The sequence below is a fragment of the Anopheles funestus genome, chromosome 2RL (genome assembly GCF_943734845.2).
Source record: "Anopheles funestus chromosome 2RL, idAnoFuneDA-416_04, whole genome shotgun sequence".
In the NCBI taxonomy this organism is placed as follows: domain Eukaryota; kingdom Metazoa; phylum Arthropoda; class Insecta; order Diptera; family Culicidae; genus Anopheles; species Anopheles funestus.
Genome location: NC_064598.1, coordinates 65,897,985 through 65,923,424, shown reverse-complemented (window position 1 = coordinate 65,923,424; position 25,440 = coordinate 65,897,985). Strand labels below are relative to the sequence as shown.

The 25,440-nt window shown below is 41.3% G+C and overlaps 1 protein-coding gene across 1 annotated transcript in view; it reads right to left on the bottom strand.

The window, feature by feature from the left end:
* Positions 1-5,693: 5,693 nt before the first annotated feature.
* Positions 5,694-25,440, bottom strand: part of LOC125765573 (T-box protein H15-like) — a 47,878-nt gene continuing 28,131 nt past the window's right edge. The window contains exons 4-6 of the mRNA XM_049430868.1: positions 18,318-18,603; positions 14,343-14,587; positions 5,694-6,831 (exon numbers count right to left, since the gene is read on the bottom strand). Coding sequence (XP_049286825.1) covers positions 6,204-6,831; positions 14,343-14,587; positions 18,318-18,603 — 1,159 coding nt within the window. The 3' untranslated portion in view covers positions 5,694-6,203. The remainder of the gene's footprint in view (positions 6,832-14,342; positions 14,588-18,317; positions 18,604-25,440) is intronic.

The window sequence follows — 25,440 nt, the reverse complement described above, 5'->3', positions numbered from 1 at the left end:
TATGTAATTGGGACACCCTCGGCACTGTGATACGGCGGGAACGGTACTGCTGACTCGATGATGGTGATGGTTAGCTGGTGATGAGCTGTTGGCACGGCTTGTTGGTACGAGACAAGATTAACTGTTGGGGTGAAGGTGGCAGCAGGGTGACATAACACTGTCAAGGAGATATCGTTTATAAAAGGGTCGTTGTTTGACTTGTTCCCGGTGAGTAATTAGTGGTAAATCTGTTCTTAATCCACAAGGGCGCAGCTTGTTTTTTTATTATTCGTGCTTAAATTGTTATTCACAGCAAAACAGGGTTAGGGCTTGTTTCTATGCTTTTGTTTATTCAAATATTGAAAATGGTATATTTCAAATAGTTCATACCATAAATTATATTTAATCTTTATCCAACTACATTGTAATAATAAGACGAGCCATCATAGAAAAGAATTTCTTGCAAAAATTTACCAAAATTATGTTTCTCTCAAAATTCCCAGGTATAAATATCTAATTAACTTTTTGATTCGAAATCCTTCTTAGTCAAATTTGAATTCAACAAAACTTTTTCCAAAGTGTTAATTTGACAAGAAAAATATAACATTTTTTCCATATCTTAAACGTTTGCCTAATTATGGACCAAATTTAAGGTAAGATTTTTGTTGTTGAAATTTTTGTTTAATTCCTGTGCATCAAGCGTCTTAGGCCAAGATGGAACAAAAACTTTGGTTTATTTAGATTTCATTTCGTAAAAATGACGTTTTAATATTTATTTCCATCATTGAACGATATTTGCTGTGAACAAATAGTGTATGATGAATATGTTGTTTTCGTTTTTTTCTTTTTCAAACAAATGTATAGAATTATAGAGGCGTTACAATGTTGCATTACATGCTGTAAGATCGCTTCGCCAACGATTGTTTCACTTACAATCAAGTGAAGCTCTGTAGATATTGTATTACCACCCTATGTAATTAATGAAAACATGTTTATTCCGCATGTCGCAACGATTTTTTTTATTGTTCTCATGTATCACAACTATCCGTACAGTAGCAGCTAATTTCACAAACAAGGCTTTGTTGAACGTTTAATACAGTTTATCGTGGCTGATATATTTGCTGACCTTCATAGATTTCATAGTGGTTTAACAAAGCTCTACGCTTGGCGCAAGTCTTCTACCAAACATATAAAAGCCTTTCTATCTTAATAATTATTGAATAAATTCACCGATGTGTAACTTCACTTACTTCGTATAGAGTTTAGCAAGTAACATTGTTTGAAAAAAAAAACACACACACACATAAAAAAATTCTTACCTTCTGCACGTCTCAGAAAAGTCGCTTAAAATAAAACCTCTCCCCAAATGCATTTCCTTCGGTAGTTTGCGCATGCAGTTTTGCCATATCTTTGATGCAAGGAATGCAAACGGAACGTGGGTGATGGAGGGTGAATAATTACGTGTAAATGAGCGTGAATAACGCTCATTTGTCATGTCACAGAGACGTCCATCTGATCGGAACAGTCATAGGAGGTGGAATTCACACCGTCACACTCACGAGGCGTAACAGCGTTTTGGTCACTAGGCCGAACAAACCCGACAAACTGCAGGAAAAGTGCACACCGGACTTGCTTTGATTAAACGGCTCTTTTATCTTAGTCAATCGATTGAAATTATGTGCCTAGCTCGGCGATGCACCTCGGATGCACTTTGCGTGCATGCTGTTATTTTATTGTTTTGTCAATCAACTGTCGCACTAGCGTTCGTCTTAAGGGGCACGTTACTTCTCGTACAAATCAGTTACTCTGGTGACTTTCCTTGGATGTTCTCGATGAATGAATCAAATGGTATTAATTCGAATAACTTTAAGAGGTGCAAGACAAAGAGAATGGCGATTTTGTTGGCGAAATTGTTTTAACAAATATCTTAATTTCTGTAACAATATAAGGGCAATTTTCTAGAGGACAGTAAGAAGAGCACCTTAAAAACAGTCGTTAGTAAATATATTCCAAAAAAATTTTACAATTTCCGTAGAATTCGCACTTATTGGTACTAGGTTTCAGAATTTGTCGGAAGACTTGGAAAGCTACTCTCACCGTCGTACTTCCTTCCAGTTCAACGTCCACGAGCCGAAACACAGCAGGAGAAGTAACGTCTTGTGCATTTTTTGATCGCCTTTCTCTCGCATGAGCACGCATGTAGGTGGTCATGCAGATCGAAGTGGACGATTCAGCGTCACCTGATACTGAGCACCACCGGCCATACACGGACCAAAGAAAAAGACAACGATCAGAATTATAAGCACGGTGAACTTCTATACCATAACTGAGCAAAAGCACACACATGTCCCATCTCCGTATGGGGGCTGGGAAGTATCCGTAGCCTCAGACTGGTGAATGTGACTCCTTCGGTATCCCACCAGAGCGCTGCGACTTCGGGATGTTTATGATGATTTTGGTGAATCGCTTCTTCGTTTGAGCGCGCACAACGGGTGGCCACTGTTGAAAACGGGCTCCGTGAAATGCGTCGATGCCTTGGTGAGGCAAACAACAACAACAACAACAAAAACGAACCCATTACACCCGGTTCTTCAACACCAGCACCAAACCTGGCTTATCCACGCAATACTCGCTAAGTAATGGGACCAACGAAACCCCCCTCGAGCGGAGAGAGATATTTAAATTATACAAAATAAACAGCGAATCGATTTATGGCACCACCCGATGGTGTTAGGTTGTGGATGTTCATTCGAAAGGTTGCTCCCGGGAGCTCGGCAATCGTCCTTTTGCCTTTCTCGACGATGGCACAACCAACCCATTCCGGTGTGTTAGGGTGAATTAATCGCTCAACCCTCTGCTCGCTTCGTTCAAATGGCAAATTCCCGATGGATTACAAAGCCAGAAGTTAAAGTACTGTGCGTACGTTTGGTTACGGCGTAATGCTGGGAATGGATTAAATACGAAAGCAGGATTGAGCATACGAAAGCGCAGAGCAATCTTTCAATAGGTGTTTGCAACACTGATTTAATTTCATCTAACCGTAACTGCGGGATTTATTAGTTGCAATCTAATATTTACCTACTACTTTTAAGACGCCTTATTTTAAGGGGAATAATTAAATCGAAATGCCTTATTGTGTTTTTGTTTCATTGTTATTTGATTATTCTTTTATTGAATTTGCTTGTTAGATTACCAAATTAGGATTTCTCTGAATGTACACTAACTTGTACACATTCTAAAAATGTTCCTTTTAATACTCTCCAAGATATTCATCTTACATTTTTTTATATCTTACCGTCACTATTAACAAATTATTAACAAATGAAGCAAAAGGAAACTGGATCAATACTTGCTGATTTAGAACTTTACTTCGTGTGAAAATATATTAGCTTGAACAAAATCGAGTGTAGAAATAGACTCTTCAACACCATTCCAATTCATGAGTTTAAAAATGATTAAAATAAAGCATCAAACCCGTGTTGTTTAACAAACCATCCAATTCTAGTCTAGCTTGAGTAAGGCGGCGTGGAAATTAAATTGGACTGAGATACCGACCGATGATGGCTGATATCGCCCCCAGTTTCCTGTGCGTTCTTGAATGCGTTGGTACAAATTAGCCGGTATAAATTATTGCATTTTACGATTTTTCGCCTCGCGTCGCTAACCTTGCCGATACGCAGTGGGGAGTGGCGCATCGGCCGCATCTTAGGACACCGCCCGAACAGCTACAACAAATTACCGGTCCATACTAGCGTTACACGAACTGCCCCGACGTGCCCATCGTTGTTTTCGAGCTTTGGGGGGGATCCCATAACCGCTCGAAGGGGTGAAATGAAATTGTATCAAACACTGCGAGCAGAATATTAACAATTTCATCTACTTTATTCTTCCGACGGGGATGGGTCAGACATGGTTTCTGGGTTCGTTAGGTTTCGATATTGTGGGTCCTCTTGGAACCGTGTTGGAAGGGTTGGTTGCATGGGGTCTCCGATAAAGTACGTTCGCTGTGTTCGCTGATCGTTAGCGGAATGGAAATGGCCATTAACACTTTCGTTACGAGAAGCTATTAAAGCTCGGGCTCAAGTTGCTGGAATTGCATAATAAGAGTGATAATTTTAAAGGCAGTTTTGTTAATAATGGTAAAATTTGCTAAAAAATAACAAATCAGTTTTAATTTATAAATCTAACAGATCTAACATCTATAAATACTCTTAGAGTAACGATAATACACGTTGAAAGATAGTTTTTTATCTTTCCCCTAATCGAAGATATTTCTTTCAAATGTTCAGCCTAGATACCGCAGGTGAAAGTCAACAGCAACAAAAACAACCTTTACGCTGCGTTTCTTTTTTCTGGAATTTTTTACCTTTTTTGTTGAACAAAGATTCAATTGTCACTTCAAGCGATCATTCATCCAACTTCACTCAACATATAGACCAAAGTTATCCATTCACCATCTTCCACTTCCACAGAACGCAATACACGAATTGATCGAAACGGGTATTCGATGATCCGAATCGGGTGGGTTAAAGTTTGATGAAATTATCAGCTCCCTGTCATCGAATGGCACGAAAAAGATGACAACAAAACGGCATCGACATACCCAGAAAAAAGCTCACATTTTAAATCACATCTATTCACTGTTACAGGTTTATTCGTTGCCGTGCTGAACAGCTAACCAATTCCTACACAAAAGCCATAACGCATAACGATGCTTCTTTGACTTTCCCTTGTCAGGAAGCGTAAATGTATGAAATAGGGGTATTTTTTCGCGCTCAAATCTTCTGATTTAAGATTGTCCCGAATAAAAGGATCCAGCGAAACGGTTCGAGCGTCTGACGTGCATAGTTTGTTCGCTCTGTTGATTAATTGTTTGTCATCAATCATCACGAGTTCGGTTTTGTTCCGGTCGAGATGGTTTTGCCGGCACCACTCCTACTCATGATCGTGTTGGTCGTAAGCAGCCATTAAAGATTCGAGTCCGGTTCCTGCAGAGCTTTCTTAAAGTCAGCCCAAAAAAATATGACACATTTTCAACGCACATTCGTATTATTCGATTCTTAGCTTCCGATGCAGTGGTACGGGAAGAAGCTTAATCCTTGCTAAAGCCATTTTCGGTAATGTTCAGGTGTACAAGTATCATGTTTCAGCTGTGCATTTGCAGATCGCATGTCGTCATGCCCTGTGTCGCTGCATTTTTGGTGAGCAACAACGGTGCATCATTTATCATCTGGATGGTGCCCAGTTCGATCGATCCTTAAATTTGGTCACTCTCACCTCACTACAGAAATTGTTTTTTGATCTTCTTCCTCCTGTGATGTAGCTAAAGAAGTCAGAATGGATAGGCAGACTAAAAAACCTTTGAACAGTAGCTCCGAGATTTGCACGATTGATTGCAGAGTATTGGGTTTTGAATAGGTCGTGCGGAGAACGGGTCCACGTGCGATGGCTGAGTTAAACGTACTGCGCGGATTAAACAACAGAAATAAATTAAGATGCTACGATACAATCAAGACAGTTCGTTATGTTTTCCAGGAATGGAATGTTGGATTCATTAACCATCTTCCCTTGAAGGCATTTGTATACATTACGGAAGAATTTTATCTTTAAAAAATCTCATAGCTCACCGTTAGATCCGCCACTGACTTTACGGAGGATGTTAGCTTTCCCGAAGAATATTGAGTCATCTTACAAAAATTAAATTAAACATCATGTACATGGAACGGAAAAGAACTTCTTTATTTAGGTGTAAGTTTTACTTGGTATAACAATTTTGGTAATTATTCGTTGGATCGCTCTCATTGTTCTGTCTGTTTGCTTTCATCAACACGATCACCTATCGATCAGAGATACAAAACATTGTCTGCTTCTCAACGTCATTTACAGCTGAACTGTGACTATACATAAAATCCTGCAAGTGGGTCCACACAACATTTATCGCTTACCTTCAGTTTAAAGTCTCCGTCTATATCTACTATTATGTGATCAAGTAACAGAAAGAACACAAGATGAAGCAGGACATAATAAGCGCTAAATAAATTAAATAATTAACGTCCGGGAAGTTTGTTTCTTCCAACACGGGAAATTCATAGCTAAAGCGTAATGCACGTACAATGCAATCTTCATTCTAATACTGATGAGTTCGGAACGAAATCATTCATCTCATGACTAATCAGACCATGTGGACTTGCATAGATACGCCGTACGTCAAACTCGTAGAGAAATTAGTTTGAAGGACTGCTTGGAGACCTAGCTGGACCGGGTGAGGGTGATATTGGAAGTGGAAGATGTGCCGAAGGCAGCTGAGATTGATGCGGATTCGAAGTTTGTGGTATTTGGTATGGTGCGAATCGCGCGAAGTGTTTGGCCCGTGGATCTGGCGACGGAGATCCGGAAGAACTCGTTGGGGTTAGTGGTGTCGCTGGTGACATGATGGACGCGGAAGATCCCAATGTAGTTGATGGTTGTGATGGTGGTGGTGGCGAAGTGTGTCGAGAGCTACCGGCGGAAGCTGCTGCAGCAACTGCTGCCGCCGCTGCTGCAGCATTCGGTAAGAAGCCGGGAGGTAACTGTGGACTAGCAGGCCAACTGGCGGAGTTCTGCCAAACTCCAAGGTTGAGAGCTCCTAGGCTCTGCGGTCGTTGATACATCTGGGGAAGCAGCAGTTCGCTGTAGGGCGAGCGACCCCACATTTGTAGATGCTGGCGAGCTTTCTCTAGCAGTGCTGCCGATGATGCATCCGACATCAGCTCAGGACCCGGACCGGATGCGAACTGTGCCATCAGCGGATCAGGAAACATGCGCAACGGTGATCGCATGTGTTGCTCGTAAAGTAGGGCATCCATCGGATCCCTGCCAGGGATGGGGAAATGAAGAAAAAAAACCTTCGGTTAGCGTGAGTGATGAAAGCAATTATCGAATGGTAATGAGGTGAGCTGTTAATCATTGAATTCGAGCAATTACGGGTAATAAAATGGTAGAGTTGAAGGTACTGTTGGAAGCTAAGAAAGGAACCAGGAATCAGCCAGCCATAATACTAAACTCGTACTAATAAAATGGAGAAAAACATTCAAAATCTTTCGCTGCGTTTTCGTTCAAACCCTTTCTGGCAACAGGATGCAGTTCATGCCAGCCACACGTAACAGGGTGCGGTATTCGGGGAGGCACCTTGGAGACACCCTTTCGGCAATGGTGGAAAGGAATCAGCACACCGACACAGCGGCAATCCCGTTGCGGCGTAAATTACAGGGCGGCGCTTTAGGCCTTTGATGAAATTGTACTTTTCAGCTCCTTTCCACAGGCAACAATCGTGGCGCTGACCGCAGGGCTTTACATCGTGTCCGCAAGGGCAGGCAGAAGTAGAGAAGCGCAAAACATCTTCCCGGAATGGCATCCCTTCTTAAAAGATCGACAACGCCTTAGGCATCGATTCGTTGCATTTCGTGAGTGCATCTCATGCTCACTAGCAATAGGGAGGATATTGCGAGAACGAGTTTATGGCACAGTCGGTAGAATTTGGCTTGCATTGTATCCTTTCTGGAAAGCAGTTCGTCGCCGGAATGTCTCGCAGCGAACGAGTCCCTTGTTTTACGCCTCCGTGCGTAGCTAATGATCTCGAAGATGGAAACCAAAAACACTAAAGCAATCTTTAAACTTGAGGGAAAAAGTGACGAAGTAGAGCAAAGTTTGGCTCCGAAGGCATCTCTGCACGTGCTCATTATTTCAGTTTTCAGATTTATACAACAAAAAGGAACATGTTGCCAATCATGCTTGGTTCGAGAATGTTAGTTAAGCTTCCAATCTCTTCTTCTACCCGTGTGGAGTTGCGTGCGGCAGACAACTTCACACCTAACCAATCTTCATCATTATCATCAACACTCAACGATGGTTTGAGTTTGGCCAGTGGCAACATCGTGCAACAGGGATTGTGTGCTTACACTTGTGTGCCAGGATGGACAAAATTGGAGATTTTCTTTCGTGCACTGAAATGCTAAGTTAGACTTATATTCTTACTTTGAAACTATTTTACAAAATCGTAAAAAACATGAATTAATTTTTTTAAACGAAGTTTCAGAATCCTCAAATAATGATATCTGTTTAAACATTTTTAAAATATATGTTAAATGACATTCTAAAAAACCGTCGTATGGATTTCTTCTCCTCTAGAATATTCTCATTTTACCTCTCCCAACCAAATGGGACGCGCCACTACGTCTGGCTGAATCAAACAACATCGAGACCTATCAAAATATCTTCACAATTTCCCGACACTGATGCTCGAAAGCATGTGGCGAACGATCGGCGGTCATTTTGCCCGGGAGTAAATTATCGGGAAAGATCCTTTTGGGCCATTCCCGCCCTGCAAATTACATTCACTTTTCCACCCATTGCACCGTCCTTGCAGCGTGTTCTACCGTGCAAATGGTTCGTTGTGCGTACCATTTTTCCGAAACGAGTTCTGCATTAAAATTCATCAATTTCGAATAAATTACCCACACACTTCGCACGGTCATCTGCGACATGATGTGGCCACTCCGAGCGTATGGAACTGCCCTTGCAGAAGCTGCTGAAAATGAGCATTCATCAGCATTTCGGGTTTCGGGTTACAGCTTTGGTGGATGGTCGAAAGTTTTGAGCAGGACGAACGCACGTAACGCGAAACTCGCTTGCATTTTTATCAATCATTACCCTCGGTGTGGTGCGCTGATGATGTATGATGGTGCCTGGACAACATAATAATTTATGTTTTTTTGTTTTGTTTTTCATCACTCATCTCCTGCTGCCTAGCCATTCCTTTGCTGCCGTTCGCATTACATTACACCTTGGGTATTGTTTTTCTCGTGTTCAATTCTTCGATGCTGGGCACGGTTCTTCCCGAAAAAAAAATAACCTGCGAAGACAGCCGAGTGCGGCCCTAAAGTGTCAGAATAATTACGCACCACTTTTAACAACCATTTAAGTACTCGGGCCAAACCCGAAGCTTGATAGCTGCATGCCGCCCTGTAATCATCACATTTGGAAAGGATGAACTTCACCACGTTCGCGTATTATTTCGGGTCGAGACGGAGAGAAACTGGGTTCGCAGTGAGGCGTGTTTTTGAAGTGGTTTTTCGAGTGCATTTATGCCAAAACAATGCACCGAGATGGAAAGGATGGACTCGGAGTGGACTCAATTGCGGCGTGTCCCGCTACACACATATATGATGGTGTCGGTGCGTTTGTGTGAAAAGAGGTGAAAATTTAATGAAATTAAGGTGCGAAAAAGGAGGGCTTTCTTTGGCGGCAAATTTTGTATCGACAGTGAGCTTAAGTGCGTGGACTTTGTGGTCAGAATTTGTTTTTTAATGACTTTTTTTGTTCCCTTAGAATTTTTGCAAAAGTACATTTTTCATACAGATTATATGTTTTTGGTCTTCGTAAAAAATAAGCTGAAATTAGCTCATTCCCACTGTTCTGCCGATTGCATTCGATATCGTTATCCTTGCAGTAGCACATGCAATACACAAGTACAATTACATCATTGTACCTTTCACCGGTAGGAGCAACAACGTATCAAGTTCGTTCTAACGTCATCATCAAGTGAAAGTTTAATGGTTGTTCATGTTGATGTTAATTTTTGAACCAGAATTATAACCTGAAGCTGAGGTGAATTAAAACTCAAAAAAAAGAACTACCCTCCCATATTTCATTGCACCACCCCACGAACAATGCTTGCTGCTTTAGTTTTTATCCCTTCCACCAAGGCACCAAGCCTTTCCTACCTCATCCTACCGACGAACTGTTGCGTGGTGCATAATTTGTGCCGTTGCAACGGAAGTGCAGGCAAAACAAAACCTGAAACGCGGATCGTTGAAAACATCGAAAAGGTGGTGCTACAAATCCCGCTATCGTGCCCAACGTGGCCCAAGTGCAAGATGACCGAACCGATCATGCTTTTTTTTTGCTTTTTGCTTACTGGTTCGATACACTGTTCGTCATATTCCCTTTCATAATTTCGAACACGGGAGTCCCGGTAGCGTAAAGGTGTAGCAAAACAACGCGCGAATCGACAATGTAAGGTGTACACGGGATAAATATGGTGTAACCGGGTGCAGCGGGTAGTCCAGCAATCAATCGATCCGTGGCAGCATGCAAACCTGTCGATTTCGGTTTCTCATGTGCAATACTTCGTCCGTGTGGACCTTCCTTACCTTCCTATCCCGCATCCCAGAACATGTTTTACGGCTGTAGTTTAGCCTTAGCTCTGTTCACAATTTATTCAAATTACGCGTTAATTACGCCTCGGTCCGCTACCTGCAGCTCATTTCCGAATGTATCGTAGCAGAACTTCACTGGGAAATTGGTGCCCACTGCAAACTGGGGTTTTGGCTAAACCTGCTTCTGGGGCCATTTTTCTTCAAATTAACACTTCACGCGCGGATTCTTTGAGCTGATTTAGTGTTTCAAGCCTGTACGCCTTCTTCGTCAGTCCGATGGCAAGGTTGGACACAGTGGTTTTCGTCCAGTGCAAAAGTGCATCATCGGAAGTTCACCGTGCGGTCCGGTGATTGCTCATTTGTTGCACAGGCAAAAAGCCCCCGAAGAAGACAAACTGCCTCGTGGGTAAATCAATGCTGTGGTATGCAAATTTAAGAAAATTGTCCGACCGTCCGTTACTTGTCTTGGGCTGGGATGCCGTTGGATGGGTCAGGAAGACACTTTGTTTTGATGTTGCCGACACGAAAAACTGCCGACAAACGATCGACGTGTAGTGTCGAAATAATGATTCTGTTTTGAAGTGTTACTAAACAGCTTATTCTGTTCGGTCACAGTGGGTGAGAGTATTAGGAGCAAAAGAAAATTTAACAGTAAAAGAAATTTTTATTTAAGGACATTTTTTCAATTAATTATTTCAAATATTAATGAGAAGAAATATATCTTTAAATATTTTTGTTTTTAATCATTATTTTCTTGTTAAACTTGTTCAAAAGATTAAATTATTATGTTCATAGATCCCAAATATATCTTCTGACTGGTTTCCACTTACGAGAACACGCACTGATCAACATTGCTTCAATTCGCTTGCTAATGCGTTTCCATTGGATTCTTACCCTTAAAAGCAAACCAAAATATTTTCCCTTGAGAATTTGTACACTAGCGCTCATTCCCTCCGGCACCGGAAAGTTTCCACCTCCTATAAAAGCCGTGGGTGCATGAGCAAACACAGTAAAAAAAATCGCAGCACAATCCAACGGAAAAGTGGAAAACAATCAGAAAGCAATCAATAACACTAATTGGCCCAATAAATCATGCTCCAGCGGCATTAGTGTCGGCATTTTCCTCCATTTTCCTGGTCCACCCTGGTAGATCGGTGTCGGTTTCGTCGATCGATCGCGACAAAGACTCGATGGTAAAGAAGCCGGCTAGCTCAAACTCAGCGACACTTGATTGAAATTTCTCACCCTGGGACGATTCGATAACGGGTGAAACTGTTCATTGCAAAATAATTGTTTTAACGCTAGAGGAGTCAACGTGAACATGTACTCGAACACACACAAACACAAGAGACCCCGCGAGGTACGCTGAATTTTATTGCAGAAAGCATTCAACCGGATGTTGGTCGGTATGAGTCAAAGACGTTTTTTTGTTGTGCGAACCTTCCTCCATTAATCAGTGTTCGCTTTTCTTTTGCAGCCCTCTTGAGAAGAATCGATGATATTCGCTTTCTTCTTGCTTCATCAGAAGACATTGCGGTACGTGTGTGTGTGAGAGAGAGGAAGAAACGACAAGAGTAATCGATTGAGCGGGAAAATTGACCAGGCTGGTAGAAAAGAACTGGAAAACTCGCAACGAATTGCGCTTACAAAACATGAACGCACTGCACAACAAACTTGCACACCTTGTTGCCTTGTTGGAGGAAAATTGAATAAACCATCGCCGTTCATCGTGTGACCGGAGTTCCTGAGGTTGTGGAGTACCGTGAAGGAAAATGCGTTCGTTCGTCCCGCCGATTGAAGTTGATCGGATGTGTCTGTTAGGTTCGGTTCGGAGCTATATTTATGGTTATTGTACCAAGGTCTAGTGGGGAGGTGGGGAGTGTGCGAAAACATGAAAATTCAACCAGCCGAAACTGGCACCGTGCAAAAAAAAAGGGAAGCGAAGTTACAGAGTTGGAGAAAAGTGGGATAAGAAGTGATTCCGCGATGTTTGGCGGCTTTTCGGGCCTAATTACAGAGCAGCAACAGCAGCTAGGGCGGCAGAAACAGCAGCAGCAGCAACAGTACCAGGGCGCACAAATGTAGCGAACGTATAGGAATGTTGCTGTGCTGTTCTTTCTCGTTTGGCTGTCGTTTCTGGCCATGTTCATCCACGTTTTGGATTGAATGTTCCATTAGTGCAACAAATCAGCAGCTTAGGAAAGACGGCACGAAAGGCGCATCGACTAAAGAAACACTGTCTGGACTCGCCCAGTGTTGTCAGGAGAAGATGAATGGATTTTTGAGCGGTTAAAACATATTTCATCTAGTGCATAAGTAATCATAAAAGTGGCTTTATAAAAGAATTAAAGAAAAGAAAATAAACTTTAGGATGTAATGGTTTATTCGAAGTCCAAACAGCTAATTAATGTTTTTTGGCTCATTAAATTATTACTTTAATTTTTTTAAATAAGATTTAAACAAATTTCAAACTTATAATGCCATAATCTATATCGCATCGTAAATATTTATAATAATTTAGAAGTCTACCAAATTCCAAATAATCTGCTAATAATAAAATATTTTTGACAAACACTTTACTATATTCATAGAACTGAGAAGTTTTAGAAGTTAATCTCTTAATTCCTCGTTAAGGATCATAATTCCTTCTACATGTAACATGAGATAGGAACATTCTTTTGCATTTAAATGTTTTTTTTTTCTAGAAACATGAATTTTTTTCCAGTCCACACGGCACCCGACAGCACCGGGTGTCAAATCGCATCCGGACCGTTCCCCCGTAGTAAGTACTGAATACCCGGCTAAGTGGTAAAATAAGTCTTAATACGGCCTGGCCGTTCTTAACAAGCAAAAAAAAATCAAATTGTTAAAAAATCAGCAAACAATTTAAAATCAATAAACGTATTATTCGCAAAAACCAGCGTAATAATGATGAACACTGCCGTACATACTTTCAACAAGTTTCATTTTCACACGCTCCCATGTTAAATGTATTGATGTAAAAATCATCTTTCAGTTCATAAAACGTTTCTGTTTCTATGCGTGATTCTGTTCCTTCCTATCCTTTTGCTCCCATGGCTCTGTTTCTTATGTCACTATGGTTTGCACTTGTAAAGATCACATGATCTTCATCAGCAATTCTTCTTTCTGATTCGTCGAAGATCGAATCCATGACTGCAAAAACAAGCACATTTAATCACGCATTTAAAACGATGGAGCTCCCACGTGGGCCGCTTGTGGGTGAAATTGCAACATAGAAAAGTGGGAGGTGCATCCATCAACGGTAAAAACGGTTTCCAAGCATCACGCTGTCCGCAATCTGATGAATGATAATGATTAACGGCGGCATTGGGACTTGATGATTTGTTTGAGGTTTTGTTTTTTTTTTGTTGCTCCTCACGTCATTTAATTTTCCCCGTTTTATGATGTATTTCTTTACTGGGTTCGCTTTGGCGGCATTGCTTTATTTATGAAGCTGTTCCACTTAATGAGCAACATTGCACCGAACGGCCAGACACGCGTCTCATCGACATCTGGGACGGTCGATTGTTTGCTTTTTTTTACGAAGATCAAACGGATGCAAGAAATTAATTTTTATCATGTCTCAACGCCGCTTCAAACCACACTTGAAATGTAACGATTTTACCCAATGTTTGCGTCTATGTTAAGTCCATGTTACTGCTGAAATGCGTTGAGTTGTACCGTTCCGTGTTGGGCCAATTAGTGACAAGTGATGCGAAACTGCTACGCCAGGCAAATCGATTGATTTTTGCCGATCACCGTGTACTGGATTTATTCGCCGGTGCAGTTATATATATATCGTACCCTGTTGTCGACGATAGCGGCTCTGTCTTAGCAGTGCGCATATATCGAACCGTAAAAACAGCTAGAAAAATTATGCGCATCGATAGGAAAATTATGGGTTTCGATGGCGTAAAGCATTAAATTTGAACAAGCTTCACGTTCCCGTTAATGCTGCCTTACACAATTTCCTTTTCTGGACGGAATTAGCCTGTGCGCGTTAAATCTCTTCCGTTTGACAACCCCAGTGCTGTTCTTCCCCGGACGATATAAGCTGAATTGGTAGACACACACACACAAAAAAGCGACGCCCAAGTGGATTGAACTGAAAGGTACAAAAAAGTGGCCCAATTTCCATAAACTTACCGATCAAAATCAGTCAGGCGGGATGAATCACGGAACCCTTTTGCAAACGGATTGGAATCAATTTTTAGCTTCGTTATTAACTGGTTTTGGTAAGCCGTAACCGCCGTGAAGATCGTCTCCGGAAAGACGTACGTCTTGTGATCCACATCGGACAGCTCCTTTGGTGTAATGGGTATGTTTTGGCCCGGTCCTAGCCTTGCCAGGTGTATGCGGGGTTGGTAGCGATGCATGGAATTGAGGACAATCTGGCGGAAGAAAGAAAAATAAAGTTATTATACAAAAATTATTAGAAAGAATAATTTATAAATCACAGGATTATTAATATGTAGCACGTTTCAAAAATATTATATTGATTTTTTTAGGATTGTTAAATGGTTTTAATTGCTAACCTATTTATATATTTTTGTAAAGTTTAATTAATTTAATAAATTCTTATGTTTACGTTTTCCTTAAAACACATAAAAGCACGAGCATAAAAAGTCAACTATTTATTTTTCGACATTATATCCAACTTTGTAACTATGTGATGGCCACATTATTCACGGTATTGTCAAGAGCTTTACATCCTCCGATACTGATGGTTCGTTCACTCGCTCTCTCGCATTTAATCGACGATTAGGCGTGAAACCACCCTCGAGGGTTAATAAAACATGAGCTCAAACAGAAGATAGGGCGGAACGCGTGTTTGTATAGGTTGATGCTGTCCTAGCCTGGTGGTTTCACTAGAGATCCATTACAACAGCTTGTCCGATTGTTTGTTTGTTTGCTTGTTTGTCTGTCTACGACAGTTCTACGCTTAGTAGTACATCTGGAACTATTACGCCTATAGAATCAATCGCCCTCGAGCCATATGCATTAACAACGTGAAGAAGTGGTCCTCCCCTTCGTAATGTCTGCTAGTGCTTCGGGGCAGCGATGGCTGCATAAAGTGTAGAATATTCTCTGTTTTACTTTTTTAAGCTTCAACTAAAGGGGAACTGAATAAAAAACAAGTATGGCAGAATAAACCTCACACGAAAAGTACTGTGTCAAGATGGGGTGTGTAAAGCAAATTAGCTACATCACTTGTCTAGTTGGAACAGAAAATGAATGTTTGATGAAAAGGAACAAAAATGAAATATTTTAAAGAAATTTTAGAATCAATTAATCAAATTGAAGAAATAAGTTCCAGTGTTTAAATTACTTTATTTCTTGTAGAATATCCTGCCTGTATTATTATGATTATTTGTACACCGCTTTATTATATTTTATCCGATGGTTATAATTACATTCATAAGGCTTTAACAAACCTTAAGACCTCAATTAGATAACGACTCTTTAAGCACAACAACCCCGTTTTTCCGGGACAATTTTGTTCACCCTACAACCACAACTATAGACACATAATAGATGATACCATCCCCAGAGAGAAAGATTGTTTTAGATTAGCCCGCTTATATCCTCACATTTGTTCCGGGCAAACGTAATTCTTTTTTAATCTGACCATCCGCCCAACGTAATCTAGACGCATGTACTACCACACATACACGTGTGCTTCCACCGGTTTGGCATCTTAGTTTGTCTGCAAAGTATTTTCGATTCGCCCAGGGGAACGTTTCGAGTTCGATTCAAATGTCGTTCGATGGGGCAGGAGCTGGTGGTAAAGCACGCTAGCCGCAGAGAATGTCATAAATTCGAAACATGAACGATGATACCTCGCACACTGTATCGATGTCTTAGATATTTATATCTTTATTATTGATATTTATTTTCTCTTTCCTGCTCGTCAGCTTCTCCTTGCCATCATCTCCTGTGCAACTCGGTACACGTCGTTTAACAGTTCCAGCGATGCGATGTTGGCCTTTCTCCAGTCGACGAAAAGATCGATATCGGTTTCATCAAATCACCATTTACGCTTCTCGCCTTTTCTGGTGTGGTCTTTTCATGCCGTTTATTTTAGCCTATGCATACATTCATTCGCCCCGGGATGGAAGATTGGGCCAAGTTGCTCACCAACGATGCGTGAATATTTCAGCGAATAAATAAGCGTGCGAGAAATTCTATACATTTTATGGGTGACTACTTTCAATAAATAATAACACCTTGTTGTGTGGTAGGTCTTTCACTCCGTGCTACTGCAAATTAACAACGGGCGAATCTATTTTACATAAAACTGATTTTGAGGTGACAAACACAAACTGAGGAAATTGTGTTGTTCGATAAAACGAGTTGAATTCTTAATTCGAATGAAGTGGAATTGATCAGTACATCTGGTTTGATAAAAGAAGTCTTTTTTGTTTCGATTAATAACACTTATGTATGCAAAGGATTTATTTGCCTACAAACATTTATAATATCTGTTTTTGTACACTTGTCACACGTGTGGAAGGATGATACAGTAATTACTGCAATGACGAGCTCTTGGACAATCTTGCACCATATTAGGTGATTTTGACGAATTGCTCAAATCCTTAGATTGGTACCAGATCTGTGACTAATAACTAATTTCGAAACACATCACAATTGCACGATTGATCTAGCCAGAATAATGTATATTATGTTATCATTCGAACGATCACACTCTTAACTTTTCGTCATATTTCATCCTCAATCAGAGCCCACAGCATCAATAAATAATGGCATATGACGAGTGATGCTTCCCGTTCATAATTAGGCTGATTATAAATGACATTTTGTATTTTTCTTTGTATTCTTCTGCTCGGTGTTCCCAAGCTCCGCAGCTGCTGGATCGTTAAATTTTCCATTGAAAACCGCAGTGAAAGTGTAGTGAATAACCGAGTGAATGCTTAGGGAAAGCACATCAAACATCGCTTCCTGTCGACTCCAACCAACCTGCATGTTCCGTTAAACGAACCAGTATCTACATATACCAGGCTCCATCCAACCCGGCTGACAGTATGCGCCGGTGCATTTCATAATTAATGAATCGTGTCACGATGCACTTGTCATCTGTCAAAACAAAGAACAGATGAACTCAGTCGCAACGGTTCCGGGCAACCTTCAAGGCGCCATGACCTTCAAACACTGTCGCCAAACATTTCTTTCACCATCATCAAGCATCTGGGACATCCTCTGGGAATTCTTTCGTTCATGATAGTTCCAAGAAAAAATGGTAAAGATTTGTTTTTTGTTTCCCAGAAGTCAATACCGGGGTCTTGGAAGATAATTTTTCACTCCCTCGATTTGGAAAGGGGAAACTTGCCCTGCAATGGAGCAAATGTCGAGGGTACGCGATATGTGGGTGTAGCTTTAGATCATCGCGCATTTAGTGAGCCCCCAAACATGGTATCGAGCGCTCACCAACTCATCGGAATCAACGCAACTGTTGATTTCGGGGTGCACTGCAAAAGGGAAGCCAGAGAGAACTTGGTACTCCCTTGTTACGAAAGGGACTGAAACATAAGAAGCGGACACTCTGGCACGGCTCAACCTAATCGTCGTCTCCATCAGAGCGTCAGTGTCAGCGTATCTCAATGCTAAAGAGGAGAATTAAGTCAGTTTGAAATAATTTGACAGACAAAAATCGTGTAAATAATTTGTTTTCGTTCACCCCTCGCCCAAGGGTTGCGGTTTTGGGGTAAGCCGTCAACCATACCATGCGATGGTTTTGGGCTACCTCGCGTTCTACCTTTTTTCGAACCCAGCGCCACAGGTTCGATGGAATTCTGAAGGTTATGTTTTGCCTGTCGACTGGCTAATGATTCCAAATTAATCAACTTTTTCCCCGATTCCGCAACCCCTAGTCGTTCGCCATCGCGCCTCTAGGATTGGGAAGGTTGTGTATGAATGGGGGGTGGTCCCCCCTTATTCTACGGTGGGCTCCAGCTCCAGCAGCCTAGTGTTTCTTCGTGATTTATAAGATCGTATCAAATTACGCGTGCGCATGACGGAGAGAACACCGCCACCAACACACCACACAGCAGTGTTTTCTTGAGACCCTTCCCCATCCCGACGGAAAGCGATGATCTGACTTACCTGACCATTCTTGTCCATTTCATTGTTGGTTAGTTTCACTTTTTCGAACGATATAACCTGTTTCCGCAGGGCATCGGCCCCAACCGGGGTGTCCGGGTGGGCGTAGAGTCGGGCAGGCGGTGGAGGATCTGCCTTGCCCGCCACCAGCCAGGCCGATCGGTGGTACGCGTAACGGTAGCGCCGGTTGTCAACCGGGACCACATCCAGCAGCACGACATACCGATCGGCTGGCGTAACTTGGCGCAGTGGACCGGAGAAGGAAACGCGCACCGTCGGAAACATACGTCTGTGGACGGGAGAGAAAGGAGCAGATGAAGAAAACATGTGGTTAGTGTGGCTATGGGATGGAACTCCATTCCCGGAGATGGTGTGATCCTGCCACCCATGGTGTACAGGTTGTCTGCAGCCCGATCGCGAAGCATGCGTGCAGCACCAAGCCACAGCGTGTTCCATGGTGTTGGAGACGTTGTTTAAGCAACAACACTTATCGTGTCAAATGAGCATTTTGTAGACTAGGTTGGAAAATGTACTCGAACATTTATCGCTGTCCGATAACCTCAATATTTCATTGATTTACTGGCTACTGTGCTATTTAGTGGTTACCTTAAGAAAGCTCTCAATAATGCTATTAAACCTTGAACGGGAGTAGTTTGCATCTGAATTTCTTCCCCTTGCTCAGACCGCCGTAGGAATTCCAATACTTGAACCTGCCTGTCAACAGTCTATTGGACAGGCAAAGAATCAGCACGATCTCCGAAAGCTTAATCCTGAACCAAGGAAATGTGAATGTCGAAAAAGTAAAAAAATACACAGCAAACATTCACCTCGGATGAGGACACGCAAGCTAGTTGAGGAAAAATGGTCAGCCGAGTATGGTTGGCCACCCGCAAAGTCAATCGACATGTTGCCGAGACATTTTGCGAAGAAATAAGGGGACTTCTTCTTGTTTCACAACGTTTTATCTAGCGGAGTTTCCGCTTCCCCTATTGATGCCCTGTCACGTCTGCCAGCAACATGAAGAGGCAACATTTCATGTACGTGATGTTGTACCTTAACTACTTTTTTTTAGCGTTTTCCTTCTTAGGTATTGCTAAAGCGTGATAATTGTAGATAAGCAACATAATTCATAATTGCTAATTTGTGAGCCCTTGTGCTCGATGGTGGCGATAGTGACGAGTGCGTGGAGTTTTTTTTAGTTTTCTCGTTGAAAAAGGAGAAGTAAAAAAAACAAGAACAAAATAAGTTGGTCGTGTTTTTAATCGACACATTGCATCGCACAACGGTGGGGCAACTGATGCGCAAAGGCTATCCACGATGCGCATCTTCTTTGCGTTAACGCACACGACAGAATCGCATGCACGGAAGAAGGGGTTGCTCTGTCGCTTCTACTGAACCCTGGAAACGGGAATGGTAAAATGGAACATCAGCACAGACAAACAGGCAACCGTTACGTTTTGACCGTTTACATCGCTTCTGGCGATCTGGCTACTACAGCGTTATGAATTTGACAACAACCGATCGATACTATCTTTCCAGCTGAGTGACTTTTATCTAGCTTTGTGTGTTAAAAATTATTGTAAAACCATTATTGTAAATGTATTTCTTTTTCTCAATGAATTCTGAGCCAAAATTACCAATTTACAAAGAAAAAAAAAGTTTGATTAAACCTTATCAACTTTCATGTACTAAATCAACACAATTTTTATAATGAACGGTTTTCATTTTTTTCAATTTATTTTTTTTTATTTGCATTTCAATTTAGCTATATGGTGTTAAAATTCTCATTACTTTTTCATTTACCAAACATTACACGTTAGTCTCATTTTGTTTTCCATTTTTAAAACATTGAATTAATTAAATATACTCCTGTTTTAAACCTACGCACCCATAACAACTCTCTTATTTCCACTAATACAGCTAACCTAGCATAATACTAGCCACGAATGTAAGGCTGGATGCCAGATTGAGATATTAGCGTGGAACTCACTACTCGCCGTCCTTTGGAGTGTTCAACCCTCCTCAGTGAACAAGTGTGAGTCAGTTCCCGATGGGGAACTTTTATTCAATTAAATTTATGTCCTCACTCGGAATCGGTGGGTGTGGACGCCAGAGTGACACCAATACACTGCATCAAAATTGAAAGGGGTGTTCCTGGCCTCCCGGTACGAACAACATCACCCCTAAACTCTCCAGTTCTGATTTTGGCGCTTAGCACGACGAAACACACAACAATCGTTGTGTTGCTACTTTTGTTTCCTGTACTAATCACACCGACACTGTAGTCCTTATTGCCACCGCCAGTAACCAGTGACCGTATTGAGCGATAAAGATTTTCCTACATAGATTAGCTGGGTTATGATTATTGGACGAAATTATCGTACATTGGGTAATAAATTTTGCGCCTCGCCCAACTCTCGCCAGTCCGGTTACTTTTCGTTGTGTCAACCGGAGCTGACCACAAACCATTGGTCTGGTTTGGAATTGAACCATACCAAAAACCCGGAACGAATTCAGCTGAATGTAATTTCCTGACATACAACCATCGGTGGACGGTTGTACCGTTGGAAATATAAAAGAACGAAACATTTATATTGCGTGATAGCATCGTGCTGTGCGTTTGTGAATGTGTAAAGCATTAGATAGCATGACACCATAAAATTTGTCCAGATTTGTCAACTGCTGTTCGCGGACGAAAGGTTCAGCATCAGTGAGTTATGATTTAGCTATCTTGTTTTGCAGATAAGCGTTAAATGAGGCAAGACTTACTTCTGTGAGTTACAAGCTATAGTAGAGAGTTTGAGTTAAAATATATTAAAAGCAAGAGAATTTCTCAAAGTTCAAATATATTAACTAAAAGCAGTCAACTCTCTTGCAGCGAGCTCAGTGCATTACGATGTTACCTACACATTGCACAGAAAATTCGTTGCTGTACAATTTATATCAATAATTAAATATTCCATTTGACATAAAAGTAGTACTTATTCAAAGTGAATCCTTTTTTTCCACCTTAATAAAATAAGCAATTTGAAGAATTATTTATTTCTCTTAGTATTGATGTCAATGTAAAATTTAAATTATTGTACTAAAATTAAAACTAATTGTTACAAAAAACACTTCGGAATACGTTTAAGAAAAGAGATACAGGAAATCAAATAATTGTTTGTACAACATTTTGTTCATTAAAAGAGCTATGTTTCAGAATGTAGATTTTTAGAAAATAATGTAGAAAAGATGGATAGTATGGAGGGGTTTATTATTAAAAAAATACATTGCATTATTTTTAACCTTAGCGTAGGAAACAACAGAAAATATTAAGTTTTAATACTTTATGTAGCATTTGATTTAGCATTGCAAAAGCCAGTAAATAAAATTGAAATAACAAATAACAACATTCAACAAAGCACATTCAATGCTTACAATGTATTCTCTGTCTAGATGCATAGGTCCAAACGATACGAGATCAATTAAACTTATTGTTCAACGTGTCAAATGTGATTTTTCCACATGCATATCACACGCTTCCCGGTAAAAATTCTAACACCACCAAACAATACCAACAATCATCGCCCACCGTCCCCATTTCCCAGCCCGGTCCTGCCGCACAAGATTTCCCGACGTTTTCCACGACCCACTGACAGCCTGTTCCCGGGAGTGTCAACGGTGACAGACCGCGGCAAGCCAACTCAGCGTCTCACGATGCGCTGCCGTGCGGTTTTGACGCGTAACTAGACAAATGACTGACAAGCTGTCGCGAGGCCTTTTCATCCTGCGCCGAGAGCGTGTTGCGCAAAAGTTGTCATCCATCCGGCTAGGGTGGTAGAGGCATCGCATCAAATAAGATCAGACGACCGAAAACCAAAAAAAAAAACAAGCGAAAAATATGAAGAAAACCACAAACTCGAAGCCGGGTGTCACTTAATTAAGCGACCAGCGTCATCGTGTCACCGCGTGGATCCGTTCCCGTGTAGCGGCTGCTGGTCGCCGTTGTTATGCTGCTTTTGCGACTGTTGCGAGCATAATCAATGTCACCTGCCCGCTGAATAATTGATCATTGTTCTTGTGTGCAAGAGTGTGTGCGTGAGGTGACTTTTCCGTGGGTCCGGTCAAACGAGCCTTGTCGTGGTGTCTGCTGTTGTGTGGCGCGTCGAGAGGTAAAACTTTTATTATTTATTGGACAAGTGATAAAAATATTCCTAATGAAGCAAAGCTCCTCCTCAAGGGTCGCTCGGTCTGGGCGTTCGATCGGAAGGGACCGGACTGGGAATGGATGCATAAAATTAAAGCAACAACAGACTGTCCGACCGGCAGTCCACGTGCGTGGTGATAAATTAGATGGGCAAACGAAAAATTATCACATTAGCTTAATCAACCGGCCGGACTTTGGAAGGTAAACGATCGAACTGGTCGTCTTTTGGCGAACTCTATACGTAATGTTTTGTTGTTTTATCGTCATTCATCTTTGTGTCATATATCGAATGTTATTTATTTCTTTAAAAATTAAATCGTATCAAGCTAACGATAACGACTTCATTTTTGATGTAAGTCATATAGATTTACGATGTAATGAATACATCTGATTTAATTAGTTTTCGATTTAAAGCCAAGCAATGTAAGCATTTATTTTTGAATCACTTTGAGAAGGTTTCGCGTCCAAATCTTGCTATAACGTACGTTACAAACAAATGATAATATAATACAAAGAGGAAACAAACTAAAGTGCTTCATCTTCATTATATATCGTTAATTTTCTTGGAAGTTTTCCCGCTTGAATCTCGGTAAACAAAACGCGGGACGACATTATGCGCATCAATTATCTAGCAATTGACACATTTTCACCAGCATCGCCGTAACCCCTAGGCCCGTGTCAAGTGCCTGAAGAGTTATGTCATCAATCAAAGTGTTCTGCGCTGTTGTTGTTGCTTTTTTGTTTTCTTTTTTTCTTCTTTCAGTCCGCATCACTACACCTTCTTCGCATTCGCATTCATTTGCGAAGAACTTAATCAAAATAATTACTTCTTTCAACTCAAACCATCGGCCAGGTCGCCCAGGATTGCTTCCCTTGAAGGTGTCAAAGCAAAAAAGGTTTCGCCCTTGAGGGAGCACCGCAGATTAGAAGGTGCGGAACTATAGTGATCGCGAAATAATTCCACACCAAACGTTCCCACCTCCGAAAGGGTTTGTTGAAGGAAGGGAGAGAGGGTGGTAAAGGGAGGTAAAACGCGGGTAACAACGTTCAAAACGCCCGTATCATTGCAACACCTCACTGACGCATTGCCGAGTGCATCGTCGTCATCATCATCATCATCATCATTATCATTCGCTCTCGGGCGCAAGTGATGCAGTGGCACTGGACAGGAAACACCGAGGTGGCCGTTGCACACACGCAACAGACTGTTTTTAGAACTTACTTGCAATGAGCCCTCACAACGGTTATTGTAGTCGCTGGCCACGCATGCTTCAATGCGGTAGTTATACTTTTTCTCACTCGTGCAACACCCTGTCCCTTCAAAACCCCACCAGATATGCTTCAACCCTGTAAGTACCATATTCTACTACGAGCCCTTGCTTGGAGTAAGACGAAAAAGAGAAGGAGAAAAAATGCGGATTGATATGCAATGGAAGTGAGGAGAATGCAAAAAAAAACCCGGCAAACACCTCCGTGCACTGGTGCAGGCAGAAGCAGAAGCATGTTTTGCCGCTTGTTCACAGCTTTCCGATCGCGATAATGATTTGCAGTGTTAATTTTCACCAACACCCGGTTTCACAGGGCGGTTGGTAGTGTGTACACAGCCACATACATACATACATACACAAACACATGCAAAATGTTTCCCTTGCAAAGTTCTCTCGCTCCCTCTGGGGCGAGCATGTTCCACACGTTATGATAGACGAGCTGTACGTCGATGAAGGAAAATTAAGGAAGCCCTTATTCCATCGTGGTAAGTTTACTGGCCAACACAGTGGAGTCAGAAGAGACTGTAGTTAAAAATATTGGTGAAGGAAATGGGCTCAATTAATGTGCCTCAAGCTGGTAATAGTTGTAGTGGTGTAAGCCTATGGCCACAATGTGGACGATAACCATATTGCTGTAACTCTTTAATGTACAGAATTTTCAAAGGCTGCATTTTTTCAAAGTTTTTTTTTATATAGAACCTGCAATTCTTGTTATTATGTCCACTATCGAATGTTCAAGATCGTAAATTGTTTTCAATTTTTATTCAAGTTCTAAACAAATAAAAATATTATTATTAAAAGGCTATATTTTGAGTGTTACTTAAGAAATTTCTTAAAATATTGGGATGTTTTTAAAGTGTTATAAATTACATTTTAACACAATCATTAACTCCATCGACTAGTCTCATAACAGCCATTTTCACACTACACACTAACCCATTATCATTGCAAACGCATACACCTGAGTGCTGCTCCAACACTTGCATTTGATAAAACCCACGCAATTGTTTTGATAAAGCATACCCGAACGGATGACAGAAGAAAAGGTGTAAATTATGGAGAGGGGATTTTAAAGAAAGCGCAAAAAATTGCAAAAAATAAGTTACACCACACCCGTCACCCTCATTTTCCATGCTCTTTTTCACCTAATTTTTCCATCGGTTGGTGTGAATAAACGTGCCCGGCGCACAAGCAATGCAGTCCGTGCGGCACTGCTAATCGAATAAAAATTATCACCTTAGCTCCCGCTTGATTATTTGTTGTTTGTGCTAGTGTGAGTGTAAAGTTTTTTGTTGTTGTTATTTTCATTTTTACTGCATGCTTGCAAAATGCATTACTTGCATTATGGAATGGAATCGTCTTGGTGGAGCAACACACCTTCCATTTCCCACCGGGTAAAAACAGAACGTTTTGAGTGATTGTCGTACCGGGGGTTCGTCGCTTGACGAGTGATTGCTCATAATGATGATGATAATTATGTGTGGAATGTATTGCTGACCTGATTTGCTTCCCTTTGCAGTTTCGGTGTAATGTAGATTGATGTTTTTTCTGTTATCTATTTAAATTTTGTTTTAATTTCAGCCAGGTGGTTCAGCGATCGTGGAGGGTTTGTGCAATATTATGATTGCCGTGAGCATAGTAAGAAGATAAAAAAATGACATGCAATGAA